A 25,052-nucleotide genomic window follows, 5' to 3' on the forward strand; every position below is an offset into this window, starting at 1 on the left:
GCCTCCAATGTATCAATATAATTAGGCCCTTCAGTCTGTTAACCTGATACTGACGGTGTCAAAGAGCAGACTTGTAATTAGAGGGGTCCTGTTAGGAGCCGATGGTGCAGAGAGGGCAGGCCCCTGGACAGTATGTGACATTGTTGGTACAGAAGTGTCAAAGATGGTTTAACACACACACGCACGCACACACATACTTCTATCTTAATGAGGACACTCATTGGCATAATGCATTCTCTACCCCCTTACTCCTCACTCCATCAGGTCTACGCTCAAAACGGTGCTCACAAAGATACTTGTTCAAGTGCGCTCACACACACGCACACATGTGTCATAGGCAGTCATAAGTGATATGTGTAACAGAGTCCAATACACATTTATAGTATATAATTACACAAATTATGTGTTTAGGTCGCCATAATCGATATGTGGACTGTTTGAGAAATAACTTTTTGTTGTACTCTATGGCTGAGACGAACGTGACTTTTTGTTTGTACAATGTTCCATATTTAAGCCTCTCTTGTGTTTGTAGGTTTACTTGTTATCTTACAGTGTGTAGTACTATGCAAACATATTTCTATTGTTTAATTTGTGTAGAGGCTCAATTTGTAAACAATTGACTGGAGGATTTTGTTATCTGGTTCTTTCTGTCAGAGATGGCCTCCAAAGATATTCACGGTCCGACAATTCCTAATGAATCACAATGCTCACAATGCTTGTCTCCTCCGGTTACACAAAGACGTGACACACTGAAGTTCTGCAGGGAGGGTGACACAGCAATGTGCTGCACCGAGGTCATGAAGTACAGGAGACATTCACAGCCATACAGTTGATTGCATAGCAGACACAGAGCAAGTCTTCCACCTTAGGCCAACATGTACATTGCAGTAAAAGTCTTTGTCATAATGATAAAGCCACACGCAACTACACATTGAGGAGGAGACAATAACGACTGGATTTATCACCAACAAGCTAATACAACCAGATCAGGGACTGCCACCTGCAGATTCAGAAATACATCAGCAGCAATGATGTAGACTGTAGTGACATAAAGCTCCACATCTCCGGCCCTGGTTCCAGGTCGCCTTTATCTCACTTTGACCTTGCATGCCTGCACTGGGTGGCACAATAGATACAAATTAAGTAGGAGACAAAATATAGACCATTTTTCTGAAGGACCCGAGCCAACCTGTTCCTAGGCGGCACTGATTCTTGAGGAGAAAAAGTTGGCACACGTTGCAGAGACGTTGAGAGTTTCAATGGTTGAACAGGCAACAAGTTTGTGAGGAGAGAAAAACAAACGTCAAACCTCCAGGGAGGAAACACGCAGGCACAGATAAGGAGAGACGACAGAGCAGGAAGAAAGCAGGCCTTGAATGTGCTTACTGTGCAATGCTGCACACCCACTCTCACATACACACACACACACACACACACACACACACACACACTCTCACACAAACACAGGCATTGTACACTGTAACTCTTTAACCAACAGACTTTTTTAATTAATAATCTATTATACAACGTAGATCCACAATAACACAAATATACACAATGATCCATGTGGCGTATAAATTCCCTTTAGAGAACAAAACAGTGCAAACATCACAGTATCTATAAACTCTCAAACAAAAAGAAACAAAAATATACATACTTTAACTATTACTCAGTTGCAATGCATTTGGTCCATTTTTCAGGTTTAGACCTGAAAATAATAATATTTTAAGCAAATAATTTTGACTCAATGTTTGCATACAGTAAAGAGAAAAGATGGAGTCTATTTAATATAAAACATTCAGCTATTATTTTACAAGGCACACACACATATTGTTTAAGAAATGTCTTCAATTATATTAGAACTATACAAAATCTAAAGTGCTACTTTAAAAGACTCAGCTATGAAACAAAAGCGTACACAGTACAAAATTCTAAATCAAAGCTTATCGAAGGTACAAGAAGAGCTTCAAAAATTAACTATAGTCATTTCTTTACAACTAATATACGGTAATGGAAATCACAGCACAGTAACTAACATGAAATCAATGTCCCTTCCACCAAGGTTCCCTGTCTGGATATAAAGCTTAACTTTATCTCCAGGTTAAAACTGAAAATCAGAAATAAAGTAATTTTCTTTTATGCCTAGAGCCAGTCTAGGTAATGTACAAACACAGGCTCCAGGCCTGAATAATGAGTTCCTGAGTGAGGGTGTCATTTCTTCTCCAGAGAAGAAGAATCAAGTATTTCTTTATCCTGATTTGACAGTCAGATGTGGAGTGTACCACACCTGACAGAGCAAAATGCTTCCAGCAATGTTAAAATGATATTTAGCTAATATCCATACATTTCCGTCAATATGTGACCAGTGACCATGCTTCTGGTCTACAGTATGCTACAGTGTTAGCAGCTGGAAGACGTCATTATTTCTGGGTCACAGGCTAATAAAAGCCTGATTCCTGCATTAGCTGAGGCTCATGCAAGTGCAGCTTGATTCCCAGAGTAGCTTTAAACTAAAATTATTATTTGCCAAATACATCTGAACAAATTTAGCTGAATGTTCATTCTATCAAACAACTAAGGAATCTTACTCCCTCAAGAACTAAAGGTACTGGTCTCTTTTGACAGAACTGCTGAACCACTATCATCACCTCTGAAATCCGAGTTAAGGCAAGTTTTAAAATCCAACGAGGTGTGTTCTGTGAATTTAGCTCATTGTGCTTATGTTAACCATCCTGTGTTGTTTGATTCCAAAGAGTTCTTATTGGGGCCACATTGTAATTCACTCTTCAGCGGATTTCCCAGCAGTTACCACAACTGAACAAACTTTGAATTTACAGTGTCTCAGCCTGTGGTGTCACATCCTCCATTTTATCATTTACATTAATTGGAACACTTTAATTCTACACAAGAAGCTTGACCGCTGGACCGTGTTACACCCTTTTCAGTCCCTTCAACTCTTCTCCGGGGCCTTGAGCATGTGTTGCCTCGTCGATCCGGTGCTGTTGCTGCCCAGAGCAGAGCCTCCAGCCTGTTTCCTCATCCACTCCAGCATGTAGAACCGCAGCATCAGAAGGAAGCCTGGGAGATCAGACCACAACCAAGAATTATTCATTTGCTCACAAATTCATGAATCAAACGCAGGCGGGCAGCCGGTGAGAACTTGTTTTCTTTCTGGATAAATTAAATAAAAATGATTGTGCAGTATTTTTAACATCTAAATCAGCTTATATGATGTATTTTGTTGAAGTGAAATATCCTTTGACCACTTTACTTCTGCTCAAATAACTGTCACTATTGATGGTGAACTAGCCTGTTCCTCAAAATAGGATAGCCAGTGGTGAATACATTCTCAGTGGCTTTGCTGCTTGTAAAAGTGCCATAAACTATTAGCCTCACATAGCAGCAAGCAACGGAACTCAAAGGTGAGGAAACACATTGAAAGCGACAGGAGCTCAAGTACTGCAAAATTTCAGTGACACTTTTCCAAGAAAACAACTCAGGGACCAAAACCTAAGGACGAGGACAATAACTAATTTGATGTGAGTGCCTGTGTATGTAGCATGTGTATTTAATCACGGGTGATGGGTCAGCTTAAGGTTCATGGGTCCGTCCGGTTCTGGATATAACTGTACAGGTAATGGTTTGGGTCCAGGGCTGTGTGGTTAAAAAAAGGTGGGGAAACTATAACTTTCGGTTCTCTCACTCCGTTGTTAAACAGGTGAATGAACATCTGTCCCTCATATCAGAGATTATATATAGACTATGAGACTAGAAAAGCTGAAATCGAAATCATGTAGGCCAATGAATTAACATTTTATTGTTATTATTGTTTATTTGTACTGGTGTGGGGTAAACAAGGATGGAATGCATCTAAGTACAATTACAGTTAACACAATTACTGTAATTTGAGGGACTACATTTTTCGAGTGTTGCACTTTCCTGTTTCTTTATACATCTACTCCATTAGATCTCAGAGGCAAATATTGTACTTTTTAATCCACTATTATTTTCTATCTCACTATAGTTGCTAGTTACTTTACAAATTAAGATGTTTCCATACAAAACAACAGTAAAATCCTGCTCTTACATGAATGAATATGTAAAAAACACAACATACACAGAGTGCCTTTCTTGTGAAAATGGCCAGTCAGCATCATTGGAAATTAAGTTTAAACTGTAATTGTTAGCATACCAATCAGATATCAAGCCTAGATAACAACGTCTTACAAATGAAGCCTGATTTAGCTCGTCAAACTTCACACAGGCATGTTGTTAATCTTGCCAACTGAAAAACAACTACATTTGCAACCTGTAATGTAAGCTGTAGTGTTTTTTGCTGGATGTATGAAAAAGCAACGGATCTTCTTCCCTGTCTGTGTGCGTTTGTCAGCCTGCTTTCATTGGCTAATGCGGGTTTCTGTCGGAGACCATTATCATTACAAAGAAGTTTCAGTGAGATTACCTTCACGAAGCTTCCCTTACTCAGTTCTGCTCCAAAACGTTTTTTAATTAATGTAGCTTTAAATATTTGTGTCACATGTTAACTACTTGAACATGCGCAGCAACAACAGGGTTAACAAGTTCCCACATGGACCTGAATCCAAAACAAGTGTTCTGCACGTGAGAGGAAACTGCTTTTCTTCTGATAGGCAACAGTGACTGAAGGTCATGATTAACCACATGGTCATTGTCTCATTCCCACACTGATACAATGGACATCTGACTCACCGATACACAGACACCAATGTCTGAGCCAACAATCCAAACACCCAGAGTCTCTGCTCTGCTCTGATGGTAAAGCTACAGAGTAGCAAACAAGTTGATATAAGTTTACAGCCACACTGTGCAGCCACTTTTTCCTTAAAAGAGGTTAACAACATAATATAAAGCCAAAGTGCAATCTGGACTGACTGAAGCCTGACCTTGAAAGGAGTTGAGGATGCAGGAGAGGAAAAGAACCAAGTCAGAGAGGTGACCAAAGTCCAGGAAGGTCAGACCCCAAGATGTTCCGAAGAGGCAGCTGAGGCCCCAGATACTGAGAAAAGCCACGCGGTTCTGCCTCCACTCAGCCCTGGGACGGATCTTCCTGTAGACGAAGCAGAGCATCACGATGCCCGACAACACCAGGATGACCAGGATCGTCATGGTGGTGAAATAGTGAGCCAGCAACGCCTTGTCGTTATCTTTCATCCAGCACCTGTAGAAAACAAATAATCCCAGAAAGTGGAAGAAAATTGCTTCAGTTCTTTTTCCAATAAAGACATCTCATCATCCCCTGCAGCCGTATTTTGGATCTTTTCACTATCCTGGCATAACAATGTTTAATCTTGCTTACATCCGATAAGGGTTGGAGACGTCCTCGGTTGGCACCACCTCTCTCAGTCCATAAATGTCACCTACTGCAGCCAGGATGACAATAGGAACAGCAGGGAGAACTGGAAAGGAAATTTGAAAGGTCGAATTTGAAAGGGGCACACGTTAATGTCAACGCCCAACTTTTTAAAGTAAAGTATCCCCTTAAAGATTTTTTTACAGACACTCACCGAAGCCGACCAGGTTCCATATGTAGGGCTTTGGGGAAGGGGTGAAAACCATGTACACCAACCAGAATGTGTGGAACACTTCTATACCCATCCACATGAAGGCGCTGAGCAGGCTATAGTGGAGGCCCGCCCCCACCCAGGTGCACAGACCCTCCCCGCCCACATTGGCCAGGACCCCAGTAAAGAAGAAGAGCAGGTTGAGGGCGACGAGGGACACGGCTAAGCCCAGGTGGATGGGTATGGACTGCTCCTTTGATCGTCTGCTATAAGGGAGGATGGAGAGAGAGAGAGAGAGAAGTTAATCAATTATTTGAAAATTGCATTACTTTCCTATTATATTTGATACCTTCGTCATTATAGTGTTACCTCTTCCTGCAGAGAAAAGTGATGAGAGCCACGCAGCTGATCACAGACACGGCACAGCCCAGAGATGTAATTACAGTCAGGGCCAGGAGATGGCGCACTGGTCGAGGCTCCAGTTGCTGTCATGTGCACACACAGCAAATAGGAACAAGCTCTTCATACACAAAAACATGGAGTGTATACATTTCTATGTATCATGTGTGTGTTTCTTCACATTACTCTGATGATAGCGTCTGCGTGTAAAATCATCTAGAGATGTTCATGTGACTTCTGAGTTATGTTAATATTGTTCGAAATATCGATTTGTTGTTTCTGCATCTTATTAATTAGTTGGTTTGATTCTTGAACAAGAAAAATGTGGGCATATGTGCGACGTCTCTCACCACAAGTACGGAGAAGTAGGTCAGGTGGTTGCACAGACACTCTGTGTTCTGTTCTCCTCTCTGCTGTGTTATACACCCATCCTCCAGCCACCTGACCTGCAGTGGGTCTGCACACAGACAGTGACGGGTTAAATCTCATTCTCATCAATGGGTTTGGCAGTAAACACACTAGGAAACATGTAACATGAATGAAACTATAAGTGTTCTAAAGGCTTCCTACCTTTCCTGGTGTCCCATGAAACACATTTCCTTGAATGCATTTTCTGAAATAAAGACAAAGAGATGAGCTGTAATCGTTTCCTTTGAAAAGACATTGTAAAACCTTTTATTGACACAAAGTCTCTCTCCCAGCTCCCATCTGACAGACTATTCTAATCATTTTAGAACGCTATTTTATTTTATCATCAATAGCACTTTTTGTATATTTGCGCCTTAATGATGTTTGATCTTCAACAACTTTAAAACATTTTGTGTTATTTTGCCTCTATTCTCTTTTTTGGTCTTGTAAAGCACTATTGTGTGTTTATATTAATATTATTTCATTCATATTATTGTAATTTTATTTTTAATCACATTAATAAAGTTATTACTACAGTTTTGGATTTAGTAGTGACTGAAACATATGGTACTGTAAATATCTGAAATGTGAGCGTGAGTGTGAGTCAAGAGAAAAAACTTAGTGGTTTCTGTGTGTTCTCTGTAGGCAAACGTCACGGAACTGAAACACCATCTGCAGCTAACCCACATTTGAGAAGTTATGTTTGTTACTGCACAAACATCAAAGTGACAGTCATTTGTCCTCAGCTGTGTCTCAGTTTCACGGGGACGCTCTAAGCTCAAGAATCTCCAGTGCTGTTGTTCATACCTGAGCCAGACACGGACTAAGAAACACTTTTCCTGACGTAAACCCAACATTTTCCAATTCAAAGAGCTTGGCATTGATTACTCCACCATCCAGACAATAGAAAATGTGGATACTGATTCTACTGACACGTTCTAAAGCACAAAGACTTACAGGTATGGCATCATGGTAAAAGTCAATCCTGATTGGCTCAGCCAGATCAATGATGATTTCGTTCTCCACGGTAATTTCCACAACCTCACTGAGAATCCTGACCTTCTTTTGACCCACCTGAAAGACACACACACACACACACACGCAAACTTAACACACCTTCACACACTCATTTGTTTCAAAGTCGGAGCCTTTGAACCAGAGACTAGGCAGACAGGCAGGTGTGTGAGGCTCAGCTGCTCATGTTGACTGAGGACAAACAGAGCCTCACCTGGAATTCTGTGTTGTTTCTGAAGAACGTGCAGACTACTTTGGTCGTCATCTTCGCAGCTTGTTTGAGAGCAGAGGGGAGATGGACAGTGGCGGTGGGCTCTTGAAATACACCTTTAGTGACCTGAAGAACAGAATATAGGTAGAGTGGACACTGGACAGTCAAAGACGGCTCAACAGGGTTTGGGTAGATTCATCTTCAAGACAATACACGAATGATAAACATGGGAACTATCAGCCACTAACTGACAAATCATTGACCATCAATTCTTTCTTTTTTGGGGATTGAAAACATGAATAGATCTAATGTGAAGTTGTCACACATCACTGACACAGACAAACTTTCACACAAAATGCATTTTACAACCACATTCTCCAAAAGCCATGAGCTGTTTTCATTCATAATCCGCCAACTGCAAAACACTACACATTCACAAGCACATGTTTCACATTCTTAAAGGGTTTTTCAAAACTGTTGAGAACATAGTCAAAACAGATTGATGGCAACTTTCATGCATCTCTGTAGAGACCACAATGAGATGTATAGAAAATGTATAGATTCACATTTTATAGAATTTACAATAAAACAAAACAATAATAATTCCAAACACAGCAGGTTGTACCGGCAGCTGAAATCCAACCCTGGTGTTTTGATTTCATTACCAAACAGACAAGTGGGTATGGCTTCAGAATTATCTAGTTTAGAAACATGGTTGGTGGAGACAGAAGAGTGACCGGGATGGATTACACATTTCACAAGGTACTTTCCATGATGCATATAGAGGAGACATAATTACTTTATGGACACTTTCAAAGTTTGTGTGCTGTGCTTGGTTATTTGTTTGCTCACTGAGTTCTTTGTATTCTGTTTTATTTTAAAGTTATTTACTTCTTAACTTCTTTAACTCCTGTCTCTGTCCTGTCCTTTGTCCTGTGTTCCCCTCAGCTCGATTGTGTTTCCAGTTCTGTTCTGCGCTGCTACTGGTTCAGTTTTTCACTATCCTCAGCCTTTTGTTCGTTGTTTTTTTTGTTTGGGATTTCAGTTTGTCTACCTGCCTTCCTGTGACTAAGTCGGTATATTTAATTACATTTTGTTCTTTGCTGCTAAGTCTGTCACCTGCATTTGGTTCCTGCAGATATTAAATCCTGACACTATTATGGAAGCCCTGGCATTTGAGAAATTCATTTTTTTCCAAGGATATGAAACAACATAAAAAAGGTTGAACTAATTTCTGAATATTTTGTTTTACAAAATACTTAAGTACATTTAACAAAGTAAACAGGTGTTCTTATTCTATCATAAAAAACAGATTTATGTGGAAAAACCATCAAACTTCGAAGATTGAAGTTCTTGATTTATGTGATGCTCCCTGTTGCTGGTGTTTTTAAAGTGTGTTATTTTTTACAGCTTCTGCTTTCTGAGACAAAATTGTGTGTTCTAGTGTTCGGTTGAATGATCACATTTTGAGACATGTATGAACATGTATTGCTGGTGACAAGTTCAATACTCATAAGAGTTATTGAAAAAGGGTGAATGTGCCTCTCTCTGCTAGGGGAGAAACACACTGCTGTATTTATCTATGAGGGCCTTATTGGTATTTTACCCCTGATATCTCCTATCTAACAACAGACTGAACAATCTAATGCTCAACTCATTTTTATCCTTGGGTTTTTTATCTAATCTTATTTTACACTCAGCTAATGTTTTAGTTGATTCCTTGGTTTTGAAGGTTCAGTGTGGAGAATTTAGTAACATTTAGTGGTGAAGTTGCATGTAGCAGCTGAATACCTCTCCCCTCACCCTCCCCCTCCAAACATGAAAGAGAACCTGTGATAGCTTCAGTTTTCATAAAAACTCAAAAGGTGTTTAGGTTGCCCAGGCTGGACAACTGTAAAAAAACATGGCAGTCTCCATAGAGAGGACCTGCTCCTGATGTAAATATAAAGTATTTAAATATAAAGAGACCATTCTAGGGTAAAGAAAACAACAATTTGTACAATTGATACGATTACACACTTGTAATGATATGAAAATATCACTAGGATTATTTTATATAAAATTTCTACCAATATATCCATTTCCCCTAAATCTTAAACACTGAACCTTTAAATTAATACTTATGTACTATATTGATCACTGAGGCTTTAACTGTTGTTATCACTTTTGCTATTTGGCAAATTGACTGTTTCTAATTTGACTTGCGTTGGTTATGCAGACTGTACGAGTTTGGAAACAGTGGCTGCAATATTGATCGATGCTTTTTAGCAATTGAAAAAACCCTGCAATTATCCAGTCAAACTCAGGATGCAGGAACAATAGCAACAAAATAATTGAGTTAAAGCGTTGACAGGACATTGTACCACCGTGCTGCTCTGCTCCTGAGTGTGCATCACAGCCCCGTTGCCCTAATTAGAAGACGGTGTGTAGATTGCTGGGCACATAGCTCTATTTTAAGGTAGTTTGGAGGAAAATAAACATCAGCTGTAAACAAACATCCTCTACTTGTGAGTAAAACGGAGCTACCAGGCACTTTCATGTGGTCAAGCTCTCACCTATTTTTGTGAACTAAATCACCACCGGCCTCCATTTGAATGAAAACGTAATGTCTTGTTTCAAACGCTGCTAAGCCACCGATCCAAACAGAAGAAAACTGCCTCAGTGGAAAAGACGCCTACTCCCTCAAGTGGGATTATCAAGACATTATCACTTTTATGAACCACTGCCTATGCAACACTTTGTGAGAGCACGGTTGTGTGTAATGCTGAGACCTACAGTTGAAACCTGATAAAAGTGTTCAGTTATTTTCTCACACAGATGTATTTTATCTTCTCTTTGTGCCTCGGAGGAAATGTTCTTTGTTATGTTTTAAATATGAGGTCAAAATGAAATCAAGACAAAACCAGTGTGGTCACAGTCACTGCTAATGTGGCACGTGTGGACTATACTGTTGGTACCACACAATAGAGCTGCATTCTCAAATTAGCATATAAAAACCACGACTGCAGTGTAGCCCGCACAGGGCTGAGACGAGTGCAAACTAGCCCTTCCCCATATACGCCTGCAGTCACTCGCTCATCAAAGTCAGTTTTGACAGTTTGGAAGCAGGAACAGTAGCTGATGCTTCCCTTCTACCATTGTTTACTTTGAACACTCCAGTTCCCTGCCTTCCACTCGTCACTCATCTCCTGTCACCCTTCGTGGCGGCAGAGTCATCAAGAATATGTCAGGGACATGTTGGAGTTGGAGAATAAAGAGGTATTAAAGCAGCTAGTCCCATAATTCCCTTAACACAAATAAAAACTGCATAAAGAAAAATACAGGGGAAGGATATTGTCAGGTCAGAGGTAGGTTTTTCCATATGTCATTGAAGTTGAGATGAGACATGATATAATGAATGCAGCAGGAGACAGTGTTCAGGTGAGAGGTGGCGTGGGGTTAAAGCATGCAGGAGGCAGGAGGAAAGGTATCAATTCTGCTGTGGAAATCATGTTTTTGTTTACAGCACATTGACACCAGTGTCGGCCCTGTACCACCAAAAGCTCTCTTGACATCTTCGTCAGTATAATATCAACCGTTCCCTTCCTAAGACATTTGCATTCTAACAGCAGCTAAACCAACAACAAAGTGATCCCACTAACCATTACTGTCTGTGTGTCCACAGCCTGAGTCATCTTCTCAGTCATTTATGCTACAAAGTCGAATAGTTGAAAGTGAGCCACACTGTAGCACTGAACAGATCCCTGCACATAGTTCTTCTGTCATAATTACTCACTGATCACATATTGAGTAAGCTAGTAAGTCATTTTGTAATATCTGATTAAAAACTACAGAACTTAGCTATATTAGGATATGAAACCAAAAAGTTGGTATTAAGTGACCTTGGTGTAAAGACTTATGTCTTTATTAGAAACCAATGAACTCTAGACTGAATGCCAAATACAGGCTGAGAATGTTGAAAGCTAAACGGTGGTTTAGGATTATTGCTTTAAGTTTAACTTCCCTCTAGAGTTTAGACTGTAACAGTGAGTCATGCTTCCGCTCTGTTGGTGTGTTTGTCTTACGGGAGATGTGACGTTGTAGCCTCTGAAATCATCGTTCATCTCCACCTCAAAGCTGGAAGCACAGGGATCTCCAGCATTTTCATCAAACCTGGACATACACACAGAGACACACACAGAGACACACACAGACACACACACACACACACACACACACACACACACACACACACACACACACACACACACACACACACACACACACACACACACACACACACACACACACACACACACACACACACACACACACACACACACACACACACACACAATCATGAGGAACTGGTTGGTGGTCAGGTGGTCATTTGAAGAAAGACGTTTATCTTTGTAGCCCCCCCCCCCCCCCCCAGGTTTACGTGGTAGATTACTGTTCTTAAAGTTTCACAACATTGACCTCTGCAATTAACACAAAGCCATAGAAGGAAGGATGATGACAAACACACCCTGTCAAGCTGTCATTCATTCATTTGATTAAAAAACAGGAAATTACATGTTGACTTGGGTGGATCCGCCTCTCGCTTGATTACATAAGTCTTCTGCAAAAAGAAAGATACACAAAATTGCAATTTTTACTGGAAACTGTGAAACCTAAACAAAAATCACATACTGCAGTTCATTTGCATCATCTTTGGACTATTTATACTAATATAATCTGGGTAGCCGTATAAACATTTGACTGAACAAAAGATTATCTTAAAAGTGTGGAAAACTGTCTTTTCAGAGCAGAGAACCATACAGAATATCTTCCTTACTGCAGCTGATGGAGCTCCCAGTGAACTTGAAGGCGATGAACGTTTTGTCGCTCATGGTGTCTGTTCTGATTCTTCCATTGCCGATGCCGTAGTCGGCCTCGGGCTCATTGGGGCCCGCCGGAGACAGATCTGTGCAGCAGGAGCCCTGCAGGCTGGTTGGCCTGCACAGAGTGTGGTTTTCTCCTCTGATCTGTGCAGCACAAATAAGAAAAACAGACACAAAACCCCTTACTATAAACAAATAATTAAATTACTGTCACTGCAGGTTGGCAAGAAAAAATACTCTTGATGTTATTTTCTTTTTATTTCTTTCTGCCTTAAAAGGCAGAACTTTTAGACTCGTTTTGTCTATAACATCCATGTTATTGAGCCAGATGATGGGGGAAACATGACCTGTGTTATATTCACTTTTCCTATAATATGTAATATAATTTTGGAGCCACTGTGTGCAAATATATCCCCCTGATTTACCTGCAGCTTCAACTGGTCCAGCAATGGTTCCCAGTACAGACAGACTTCACTTTCCTCAGGTCCCAATTGTTTGAGGTGAATCACATCAGATGTGCGACACTTGGCTGTGATCTGCCCGTTGACAGACAGAGAGCTCTTATTGGCTGAGATGGAGAGCCCCTTGCATCCTGGAGAGAGGTTGAAGCTCACGTCCAGCGACTGTTTGCCATGATGCCAGGTGCCGCAAAACATCAAGCTCTGGTCGTTTTCACTTGAGCCTGAAAGGAGACAAAAGGAGGCTTGATGTTTGTTTTTCCTGCTTGTGATCTCCATTGTGCCAACTGTCAGTAATCAGTGCAAGACCAGAGACAGGGGGGGTCAATCACTGTGGAGCAACCTCCCTCTGTTGATCACACATACAGTACATTTCAGCTTTGTGCTTTTCTATCTGTAGAGCTTTTACACAGGTTTACAAGAGCATTTTACAACCACTATGGTTTTGAATTATATCTTAACACCATTTCACAAGCTCAATATCTGATTGAGTCTCAATGGAAACTGTATACCCCATCTCACCTCAGGGTACTGACCCTCACACAGCTCTTTGTATACTGCACTGGAGGCAGGTATGTCTTATTCTTCCCCCTTTATTTAACAGCCAGACCTCACAACCCCAAATAGGAAACATATGGCACATGTGTAAGGTTTCAATCATATGATGTTTTTGTCTCTACTTGAATATCACAACAGAATATATACACACACACAGACACGGGTGCGTTTGGAGAGGAGTACACTGAAACACAACTGTATGAATGAACATGAGGCTAAAAGAATAGCAGTTAAGATAAAAATGTTTTAGTGGTTGGCTTACCCGTGGCGAGGAGCATGGTCAAGATGAACACAACCCTCAGACTATCTGTCAGCCGGAACTCCATTGAAACTGCAGCAGGAGAACAAAGAGTCAAATGCAGTTGCACAAAGGGAACAAAGCTATAATGTCTTTCTGCACAGACGGGGAGTGTTGTCCGTGCGCTTAAAACGAAACCTTACGACAGCAACCCGATGAAAAAACACAGTGTCTGTTTGTGTCCAGTGACAAAGCACATTTCAACACAAGCAAACAGTATCTCTTATAGTATTTCTTTCTATGTGCAGACACAAATTCAACAACAAACTCCAGAACATGTCTGACATAATAAAAATTGTTTTTCTTTTTTTAAATGACAGTGTTCCTATCCAGACCCCTGCTCCTACGCTCTCTTATCAATGCATACAAATGAGTTCGGGCTCAAAATACACACAGGGGACCTTTCTATGCTGTTATCAATGGAAACACTCTTTCCCTTTAGAGAGGTCCACACACACACAAAGCTTTGCACAACTATCCTTATTAGGGCTTTGCATTGACTTTCATTCATTGTTGACAGCCTAGTCATGAGCTGATGTCATCAGGTGGTACCCAATAGGGCTGCACGATATTAGGAAAACATGCGATGTGCGATAACGTTGTTGAGTGTCGCGATGACATCCAGAGCATGAACGCAGGTTACACGGAGTCGCATTTATCGCAGTGCAAGCAGTCTATGATACCGTGGTGACTGTAGATTTTAGATATATTGGTGCAGCCGTGGTACCCAACCTACACTGAGGGTTTCCACTAGTTCAACACGACGCTCTCCAGTTGGTGGGCCTGCAATAGTGGCCAAACACTGCCCATCAGCTCACAGCTTTCAGCCTCCCTCCTCCCTGCCTCCTCCCCCGTCATACCAGCTGCTTGATTCTGAGTCTTTTTATCCAGGTCAAGTGGTGATGACAGCCACCACCTATATTTTGGTGGGAAGCCACTGCAGACGATCTATACAGGGAACCGCCAGATCTCCCAACCCTTGACCCTGCACTCTTCAGCCAGAGACTTGTGCCCAATGGCCCATGGCACCGTAAGCTCTACCACACAAACGCATGAACAACGACAAGTTCACATGTTCCCCCTATAGCATAGGGAAATGAGGAAATTACAGAGATTACAACACAAAAGTTCCCAGCAAAAAATACACCAATTTACATCATGAGTTACAGTACGTGAGAATCGTGTGGGCGTTACATTAGAGAAGTGTCACCAAACCACGTGTATTGTACTTTCATATTTTCGCCACGGATGCCTAATCCTTTCAGACGGTTTTAATGACACATCTTTGTCATAGAACTGAATCACCGCTCCTTTCAGTGCAACGCTGCATCTGTGACTGTGTGGAGTTACTTTACGGTCCGTGCGAGAAAGTGTGGACACATGATGAAGATGCTGTTTCACAGGGGAAACAGAGCCGTCGCGGTCGCCCTCAACATCACAAGACAGACAGGAACCAGTTCAACCACAGACTAAGCAGAAAGATGTAAACAGAGCAGAAAAGACAGAGAATGAGAGAGAAAGGGGCTGCAGAGCTCAGGGGGGTCAGCCGCTTATTTATAACTATGTCTGATGAAGCGCACACCTGATACTCCAGATGAATCTTTAGACTACCACACAGCAACGCACACACTCACACTGATGAACCAACACACACAGGGGAGGATGTTGAAGCAACACTGATAATTATTCTTTTACACCTTTAATAATTGTATAATATATTTTATTTAGGGACCACAGCACTGTGTTGCTTCAGTGTCATGTACATTAACATGAATCTCCTGGGGAGATATCTGGCTTGCTAACTTTTAGCTGATATTACAATCTTTTAACAAGGTGTCAGGAAACTCCTTGCAGCAAAGTGTTCCTGTGGAACTCATGCGCAGGCTCAGTGGTCGCTGCAACATTTAAATGTTAGATCTCCGACGTCTGTTAATCAAACACACAAATCCCTGTAAAATGAATTCCTCTGGCTTAAGGTTACTCAAGCACTTCCATTTCAAACTTAAGTTTGACCTAAGCATCATATAATTTTTTTTAAATCATTAACGACAAAAAATCCCACAGATACACACATTTGAAATAAATGGGATCAACACAGGGGTGTTCAAAACCATTTATTTTCGAATAAAAAACATACCTTTTATGTGAGTCATATTTCTTATTCACATAATGACATGTGATATTTCAATATTTAAACAGGCATCAAAGACTGAGTTCTTTTAGCTCAGAGTTTACTTTGTGAATCTGATTGATCCTCGCTCAGAATTAGTTCAGGATTAATCTGATTTGTTAAGATCACTCAAGTCAGGCTTTGACAGCGGTGTCCTTTCAACCTCTAGTCAGTCTCTTTCTTATTTGATAAATAGATCAGCGCAATTGGATAATTAAAAGAAATCTAGCTTCTTCGCGTCATGAAGAGTTTACACTCATTTATGAAGATATATAATTATAATACAACCATTTGATCATGGACAATAACCTATTTTATTTCTGATAAATGATTAAAATATGAATTCTGTACAACTGAGAGAGATCCAGTGATAACTTTTTACATCAGTATAAGTGCACAATAGAGAAACTGTCACACTCTTCACACGGCATGACTTTGCGGTTTGGGCACTTCCCTTTTTTGATCATTCAAGATCAGCATTAAGCGTTTGTGGGAAAAGGTGCTAAATTGTGTCCCTGCAGTGGTTTGTGACACTGAACAAATTAATAAAGGTGTTATTCACACACACACACACCACATCTTGCAGAGATGAACAAGGTGGAGCAGCGGTTTTCCAAGAAGTAGCTGTGAACTGTAAACTTTTTCCTCGAACAGGTTTCTCATATGTGAAAATATAATGTGAGATACAATGTCGGGAATGTAAAGCTACAATTTGATCATGAACAGTAAAGCTCATCATATCAGCTCATGCTTTATATTTACATATATCTAAATGACAGAGGTGTAAAGTAACGAATTACATTTACTCACGTTACTGTAATTGAGTAGTTTTTTTGTTTACTTTGTAATTTTTTGAGTAGTTTTTGAAATGGGTAATTTTACTTTTACTTAAGTAGATTTTGACTGAAGTATTGTACTTCGCTACATTGGAAATTACATCCGTTACTGAGTAAAAAAAAACATAGTTCAAGGCGCAAGGCAATTCTCACTGCAGTGGTAGACAGTGTTGTTCGCGAGGCACACCTGCCAGTAGCGATCTTATCTGTATTATTCAGGAAGTGCCTTTTCAAAATAAAAACAACCATTTCAAAATAAATGTATAAAAACTTTAATTTGTTGTGCCTTTTGTTTGCAGGGTATGAATACATAAACAGGGAAAATTAGCAATAATAAAACAAAATTAAAAAAAACATTTATTTTAGTAATTGATACATATGAAGTACAGTTTAAGGGGTAGTGATGGATAAAGTTTTCTTTAAAAAACAAGTTAAGTCTTTCATTCTCACTTTCCACCTTAAAACTATGAAATTAACTGAGCTATGAACTACTTCAGAATTTAAATGGTGAACTATGAACGTGAACTATTCATGTTTACTTGTATGAACTGAACTTTTAACTAGTTCATGAGAGGTGTGAACTTGCACAACACTGGTGGTAGATGCTGCATAGAGTGGATGATGGAGTCGATGTCACGAGAGCTAGAGAAGGATGCTATTGCGGACGACCAACAAGCGGAAGCATCAAACTTTCCGCCAGTTGAGATCAAAGCAGATGAAGAAAACCCGTGGCCACATCTCAGCAAGATGTTTGTAGACTAGTGCTCTAAAGGTGGACCAAAGTTTAACCAAAAGTTTAAATATACAGTGGGACAGCGGCATTTTAACTTTTTATTTTAGCTGTCATGTGGTTCATGTCTTGACATGTCCTCCCAAAAGTTCTTAAATGTTGTGTTGACATGTTAAATGTTAAATGTTTGACATGTTTAATGTCATTGCACTTATATTTGTAAAGATTCTCCTTTAATTAAAAATAACTGTTTTTGGATTGGATTTATGACCCCTTGTCCTTTTTTGCACTGTATAGGAGCGGCCCCCATCAAGTTGTTGGAATTAACTAAGTAACTTTTACTTAAAGTACATTTTAAATGAACTACTTTTTACTTTTACTTGAGTAGATTTTTAGATGGGTACTTTTACTTGTACTTAAGTAAAATTTCATCAAAGTAAAGGTACTTTTACTTGTACTTAAGTAAAATTTCATCAAAGTAAAGGTACTTTTACTTGAGTACAATATTTCAGTACTTTTCACACCTCTGCTAAATGATAACAACATAGGTATGGCTCAAAGCACTAATATTCGGTAAAGTCATTGAAGCATTACAATTGCAGTGTAAGGTCTGGGATATGATTAAAAACAATAATAACTTTTCCAACTTTTCTGCGTGGTTTTGAACAACATCTCACTACTACTGTACTGGGGCACCCACCAGCTCACCTCTGCATGGCGCCTGTGCTACAAGTTGAGCTAATGGGCTCAAATAAATGTTTCCTGCAGATCAATTACATACTTTCTCTCGGATGTCTCCATGTGAACATTTCTCTGACACTAAATTTAGACCAAACAAGGATCAAACAGTCGAGTTCTGAATGAGACGATGACACATCATTTTACAACAGGCCTTGTCTGCATCACACTGGTGGTGAATTTTCACACAGCGTTCATGTGTGACTCACGTCAGCCTGACTCAACCTTTCGGAGCTCTCTGACCATCGACAATACACTGATGAAGAAAGGCCCCCACTTCATCATGGCAAACGTTGAACCATTGTCACCCCACCCACAGACAACAACTGGTACGATCACACAGTGGAAGGTACAATTCTCTGCACACCTCTGAGAGAAGGCGCCAACTCTACACTAGTGTTTGCAGATGTGTGAGTTACCACCAAGAATAAATTCTCAGGGTGTGAATGCATGAGTGGGTTGAACCCGATAAAGTGGCATCTCCTATCCATGATAGCAAGACATTAATCTTTCTCACAAGTCTAAATTCTCCCTGTCTAACACTTTAACACTTCAACTGGCTGAAAAAAACAGGACTTGTAAACTAACTCTCTCTCTCTCTCTCTCTCTCTCGCTGCACCCACACCCACTCTATTGTCCCTGCATGGCACACAGGCACAAGAATTTCCCCTTTTTCTATTACTTCACGGCTCTCATGTGTATGTGTGCCACAGACAAAAGCTGGCATTAAAGGGATGTGTGTGTGTGTGTGTGTGTATGTGTGTGTGTGTGTGTGTGTGTGTGTGTGTCACGTGTGTGTGTGTGTGTGTGTGTGCGTGTGTGTGGTTGAGATTGAGACGCAGACAAGAACACTGCTGACACACAGCAGACTTAGCATTTCTCATTTTTCAGCACCGAGCCCCGACTCTGCAACCTTTGGCTCAACTGCTTGCGTCACTCCTACACACATATAGACCGACAATGGGCCTGATATTGTTTTTGTTTGCGCGCATGCATAAACACATTCCTCCAGCAAACCATGAATGTGTGAACGAGACAGGGGCCAAGAAACCCCCCCTGCCCATGTCGCATCCTCTCGCTTTGTGTTTTCCAGTAAAATTTCTCATCTCAGGGTTCTGACTCATTCAGTCTCATACTAATCATCTTTGCATATCTTCAAATCCGACCTGACGCACTCTGGCGCCGCAGCCGAAACCGAGTCTGTCCCAGAAAAAGGTGACAGACACAAAGACGGAGGGGAATCAACTCCTAGAAATGTCTGAGTTATTTAAAAATATAAGCTTCATAATAAGCCTTATTTGTATAGCATGTTTCTGGACAAAGTCAGTATTAAGGCACAGTGCTTCACAAGAGTAAAATTTAAATAAGGTAGACAAGATGCAATATAAATAAGTAAAATCAATAATTATTTAGCCTGAGATGAAAGTGGAATGTTTAAAGAAGAAATGTAAAAGCTGTAACAGATGCAGGATTTCTGATATTAAATATAAAGGCATGAACAACACTGTGTTACTCCTCACATTTTAAAAAGGATTCCATATTTGAAATTAACTCGACAAGCTGTGATGGTTTAATTGTTTGAAATAAATAGATAGCTAACCCTTGGCTAATTAGATATTGCTTTTTCTTGGTCGATCAATTTTGTCTCTCTGTAAAAAAAATGTGTTTTTTTTTCAACTTAAAATGTATAAAATGCTAAAAAAAATACAATGGTGTAAGAAGTAGATAAGTGAACGGACGAATGGGAGACGATAAAGGAATCATTACAATAAAGTAATAAAAAAAGAAATAGACGTTTCACTCTTGGTTTGCAAAGGTAGCATCAATGAGCCTTTAACATTCTGGTTATAAGTTTCTCAAGGAGCACATATGTATAAGCACAGCCTCCCAGCGCTCCAAGCAAGGAACATGACTGCCAATAAATCGCTCCAAGGCTCAACCGTCCAAACTGCAACGTCATGTACTACAGAGAAACAACTGATCTGGCTTTAAAGTTCGAAGCTGCTGATCAGATCTCAATTTCAAACCCTGCGATATACAGGACCTGTTTTCAGTAGAATAAAGTACCTTAGACAAACCACTTTCTGCAAACTTACATATGAGCACGGGTTTTCTGTGGCTGTTCATGCACCTCAATCTAAAATGTGTAACAAAAGTGCATAAAATAAATTCTCCATGCAGATAGAACAGACAATTTTTATCTGCATTTTAGATACAGGTACCAAAAGCTACACCATTATCTTGCACCTTCATCTACAGTAGACTGAATACAGACTTTGGGAATTTGTCCTGGGACAGTTTCAGTCGGCTCCTCTGCACGCTGCAGACTGAAGGAGCAAAGAATGCATGAGCATGGAAGAGTAATCCCGGGAACAAAAGCTGCTCTTTGTTGTCGGGCCTCAGAGCTGAAGTGACAGTGAGCGTGAATAAGGGTCAAAGATCAGGGGCTGGTTCGTGGCTGTTCAAGCCGATGGCTCAGAGACGTGCACACCCACACAAACTGTTCACTCTCCCTGCACAACACAACACAAAACGAAAGGCCAGGTATTGAGGGTAAAGACTACTTTGAGAAGCTGCCTTCACATTGTACCATGAGTGCGTTTAGCTTCGTGGTAGATAGTATTTGAATTTTCCGGGTTGAAGTTCCAGCTATTTCGAGTTCCCACAGAGAGACTAAGGCCGGAAAAAAAATTAGCGGTGCTCAAAAGCTTCTCGCTTGTTCTTCTGAAAACTACACACTGACCTTGTTTGTGTGTCTTAATTTTGCTTATGCACAATGTGTCGCTATGTGGGTAGATTTCCCTGCAATACAATGTCTGGCACTGCGGCTGCCAAACTGCTTACAGACAAGATTTGTATTTGTTTTCCTACAAGTCGCAACACAAGAAAACCGGCTGCTGTCTGACACATTGATTTACAGCTCAGGACTTGTGTGTGAGAACGGCACACAGCTACAGGGGACACCTGTGAAAGTGAGACTCACAACATCTAATTGAAAGTAATCATGATGACTAGACTTTTCTTTTTCGTCTCACCAGCTGCGACAAACACTGAAAGCAGGAATAAGCCTCGAAGACTTCTGCACAGATACGTCTCAAGTTGAAGTGGAAGACTAGATGGGATATGGCGCATGTGGAATGCTCCCTAGGCTACAATTGTATTAGGACCTTGCATTCTTCGTGATAGCACCATAGTGATGCCCTGTGCACGTCCGCCTGAGTGCGTACGAGTTCCTTTATCTGTATCCTCATGTCCTCCGTGAGGAAATTGGAGGAGCAGGTGGAATGTAGCAGATATTTCCTTGGGGGCTTTGAATAAATCAATAAAACAATAACAACACACACACGCACACACGCACACACGCACACACACACACACACGCATGCACACACACACAGACAAAAGCCAGATCATTGTTAGGCCTAAATCACCCCCAGTGTGGCCTTATAAGTGTTGGTCACGGGGTTCCGTTTGCCATCAGAGGCTTTCTTTTCCTCATTATGAAAAATGAGGTCAGCACAAAGGAGAATGGCCTTTTTTGCAATGAGTCACACATCCAGCACAATTTGCATTTCAAGCAAACCTGTCTTCAGAAACAGAGAATAAAATTCCCACCAACTCAACCTTGTCTACTCTCAGTTTCAATCATCGAGCGCTTCTCCGATCTGCTTTATCTGCTCAGTGTCACTAATGATTGCACTAGAGGAAATGCTAATTATAAAGATTTTTTTTCAAAGCGGATAACTTAGTGCTGTGTTTTGATTGTGTTTAGTCATAGTCTGGAAACCGCAATTCACAGCTTTAGAAAGAGCACGGAAGAGGTGCTGCTGCCTGTGATGTCTGCCCATCAAAACCAGTAACAAAACAAACATCTTCCACTACTACAGGGAAGGGGAATCAGAATAAAACACAAATAATGGGTAAACATATGAAGCCGAGACTACATTTGTAATACAACAGCAGAGTGTCACCTAGTTTTTACTCTCTACAGCACACATTAAATCAAATTTAATTAAATAAAATCAAAAACTATATATGGTTCCTCCCTTATGAAACAAATCGTGTTAAGAATTTTATTTCAGTGTCCTGTATATAAATAAATGCAAGTATATATATCTAGCACGTATATTTATATATTCAACATACACACAGACACATCATTTACATGTCTGTACAGTTGAATGAAAATAGACAGACAGATATATAGATTCTAATGTTTTTGTATTTACGATTGAAATAGTGTTACATTTTTGAAGGAGCTCACTCACAGAGATAGACTGATGGATTCGTGATGAGTTGAAATGGATGTGACAGCTTGAGTCTGAGCTTCCTATCTGAAATGAAGGTGTAGAGGTGACTTACCGGCACTAGTTTCCCTGTCGGAGTGTTTGTGATGCTGTGATCCTCTTCAGTCAGTTACAAGTCCAGACCAGACCCGGGGGGAGTTTCTGCGCAGGGATAAGACTTCACTTCTCTAACTCTTTTAATTGTTCAGCTCATTTCTGAGACGCTCCTCACACGGTGACAGATATTTTTTCAGTGGAGAAAAGAACGCAGCGCGGAGAACCAGAGACCGGGCTGACGTGTGAACTGTGGCCGCCACACGGAGACTCTGGCCGGGCTGCGATTGTCAACGAGACCGAGGTGTGAGCTACCGTAAAGTCACATAGTGAAGGGAAGCAACTTCCGCTCAGGACCTTCACAATTAAACAGTCAAGTCTTATAAGAAGCTGAATAATAGATTTAGAAACCCCCTTTATTATAATAATAATAATAATAATAATAATAATAATAATAATAATAATAATAATAATAATAATAATAACAACAACAACAATAATAATAATAATAATGATGATTATTATTATTATTATTGTTATTATTTCGACCAGTTGGTTGTTTTTATCTTTTTCTTTCTTTCACCTTCTGTTCTTTCTTTTTCACATTGAGAGATAGGGGGTTTTTTTTAAAGATTTTTCTAGATTTTTTTTTAAAGAATAGTTAATGGATTACTGTAGTTATTATTACTCTTATTGTTGTTATTATTAACTATTATCATTATAATAATTATTGTTTTGCCACCAGCTCCCCCTGTGTCCCTCGACAGGATAAACGATAAAGATAATGGATGGATGATGTCTATTATCAGATATCCTTTCACCGTTTGCGCCTGAACGGATGCTCGGCATTTATTTTGAGTTGTTTCCGGTTTTCCTGTGCTGTGTGTGTAGCTTGACTGTTGTCAGTTCAGCAAGGTGTTGAGCGGAGAACAGACATGGTGGCTGTGACTGTGAGCAGGGAGGAGGGGCTACAGGGATGTGAGTGAACACTGGTCGTTCACTTTGCACACCTCTGCATCACAGAGTCAGTGTAATAACCCTTTAATGTCATCGTTATTGGCCCATTACACCTCATTGTATTAGGCTTTGCTGTTACACCCTCCCCCTATTGGATTTATCTTATTCATTGTGATACAGGTTGTGCTGTTCAGTCCCACAATTCAATACAGCAAATGACATTACCCAGCTCTAGCAGTTTATCTTAACAGTGACCCCAGAAGTATTTTATCTTCCTTCGGGCCACTCTGTGACTTTGATATCAGTGTGCCTGACACAGTTTGGCCTGTGCTGCTTCAGTGCCACAGGCAGCTGGCACGCTCACTGGTTTTAGTTGTAACCTCAGACTGCAGTTTCATAGTGAGGTTGCTGAATGTTGGTTTTATGTTGTTCTTTTGTGGTTGGTGAGCCGAAGACAAATTTCCACCTTGGTGGGCAATAAAGATATGTTCTTTTCTATCCTATATTATTCTATTTTATTCTGTCCTATTCTATTCTATTCTGTTACAGTTTCTTCAGTTTTATATAAATCATCCTGTGTTTCCTTGCCAATACATTTTGTCCTGTACACATGTAAGTAAACCACTTCTGTGACACAGCTGAAGCTGCAGGGGATAGTTAATGTTTAAGCCCACTCGTTATCTGAGGACATTGTTCCTGCTCTCCTGATAATTAAAAGCACAATTAAACTCAACTCTAAACTCCTGAGTTTAGACAAATGTCTTTTTTTGAAAGATAAAGAAGAGAAAAAAATGTGGGGGAGAGACAAAGTAGGAAATGGCTCGATTCAACACCTGGCTTATAGAGTCTGTAGAGTGTGTGTGTGTGTGTGTGTGTGTGTGTGTGTGTGTGTGTTTGTGTGTGTGTGTGTGTGTGTGTGTGTGTGTGTGTGTGTGTGTGTGTGTGTGTGTGTGTGTGTGTGTGTGTGTGTGTGTGTGTGTGTGTGTGTGTGTGTGTGTGTGTGTGTGGGTGTGTGAATAACTGGAGCAGGATTTGTCAGTTGAACTGTGGCTTGAGTAATAAATGGCTCACTGTCTTGGTGGTGACAGGTGCGCTTGGAATATCACACACACACAAACACACACACACACACACACACACACACACACACACACACACACACACACACACACACACACACACACACACACACACACACAAACACACACGCAAACACACAAACACACATACAGGTTTGTGCAGCCATCCTTATTAGGACCTTAGGATATCCATTCATTGTGGACAGCCTTACTAAAACCTTATTATGCCTCACCTTAACCATGACCAATTCATGGCTGACCCTAGCTTTAAACTTACCAAATTTCACATCTCACCATCAAAATTAAACAAAACTTCAGGAATGGTGTTTTGCCTCATTAGGGCTGGGCTTTAGTCCCCATGAGGTGTACCAGTCCTGACAAGACCAGAGTTCTGGAAAAGGTCCTAAAGATGCAACAAAAACAAGTACACACACACACACACACACACACACAC

At 40.5% G+C, this 25,052-nt stretch overlaps 1 protein-coding gene across 2 annotated transcripts; it reads right to left on the reverse strand.

The window, feature by feature from the left end:
- Nucleotides 1-1,566: 1,566 nt before the first annotated feature.
- Nucleotides 1,567-22,833, reverse strand: adgrg1 (adhesion G protein-coupled receptor G1). Of its 2 annotated transcripts, none has more exons than XM_061068327.1 (15): nt 22,585-22,833; nt 13,713-13,781; nt 12,860-13,116; nt 12,389-12,578; nt 12,127-12,172; nt 11,637-11,724; nt 7,576-7,698; nt 7,305-7,421; nt 6,510-6,552; nt 6,290-6,396; nt 5,910-6,025; nt 5,544-5,803; nt 5,336-5,435; nt 4,923-5,197; nt 1,567-3,078 (listed from the first exon to the last, which is right to left on the reverse strand). In XM_061068327.1, the coding sequence occupies exons 2-15, from the start codon at nt 13,774-13,776 to the stop codon at nt 2,951-2,953; spliced, it is 1,914 nt and encodes a 637-aa protein (XP_060924310.1). In that variant the 5' UTR covers nt 13,777-13,781; nt 22,585-22,833; the 3' UTR covers nt 1,567-2,950. The 2 variants fall into 2 exon arrangements, with proteins under 2 accessions (XP_060924310.1, XP_060924309.1); XM_061068326.1 differs by having other exon boundaries at nt 5,544-5,806.
- Nucleotides 22,834-25,052: the final 2,219 nt, after the last annotated feature.

Source organism: Limanda limanda, chromosome 3, assembly GCF_963576545.1.
Source record: "Limanda limanda chromosome 3, fLimLim1.1, whole genome shotgun sequence".
Lineage (NCBI taxonomy): Eukaryota > Metazoa > Chordata > Actinopteri > Pleuronectiformes > Pleuronectidae > Limanda > Limanda limanda.

What these genes read in the sequence shown, in the direction of transcription:
- adgrg1 (XM_061068326.1), bottom strand. Translation starts at nt 13,776, where the DNA reads ATGGAGTTCCGGCTGACAGATAGTCTGAGGGTTGTGTTCATCTTGACC. An exon ending in TGGACCAGTTGAAGCTGCAG is followed by an intron (nt 12,579 to 12,859) that starts GTAAATCAGGGG and finishes TGTGCTGCACAG; the next exon opens with ATCAGAGGAGAAAACCACAC. An exon ending in TGGGAGCTCCATCAGCTGCA is followed by an intron (nt 12,173 to 12,388) that starts GTAAGGAAGATA and finishes TTCTTTTTGCAG; the next exon opens with AAGACTTATGTAATCAAGCG.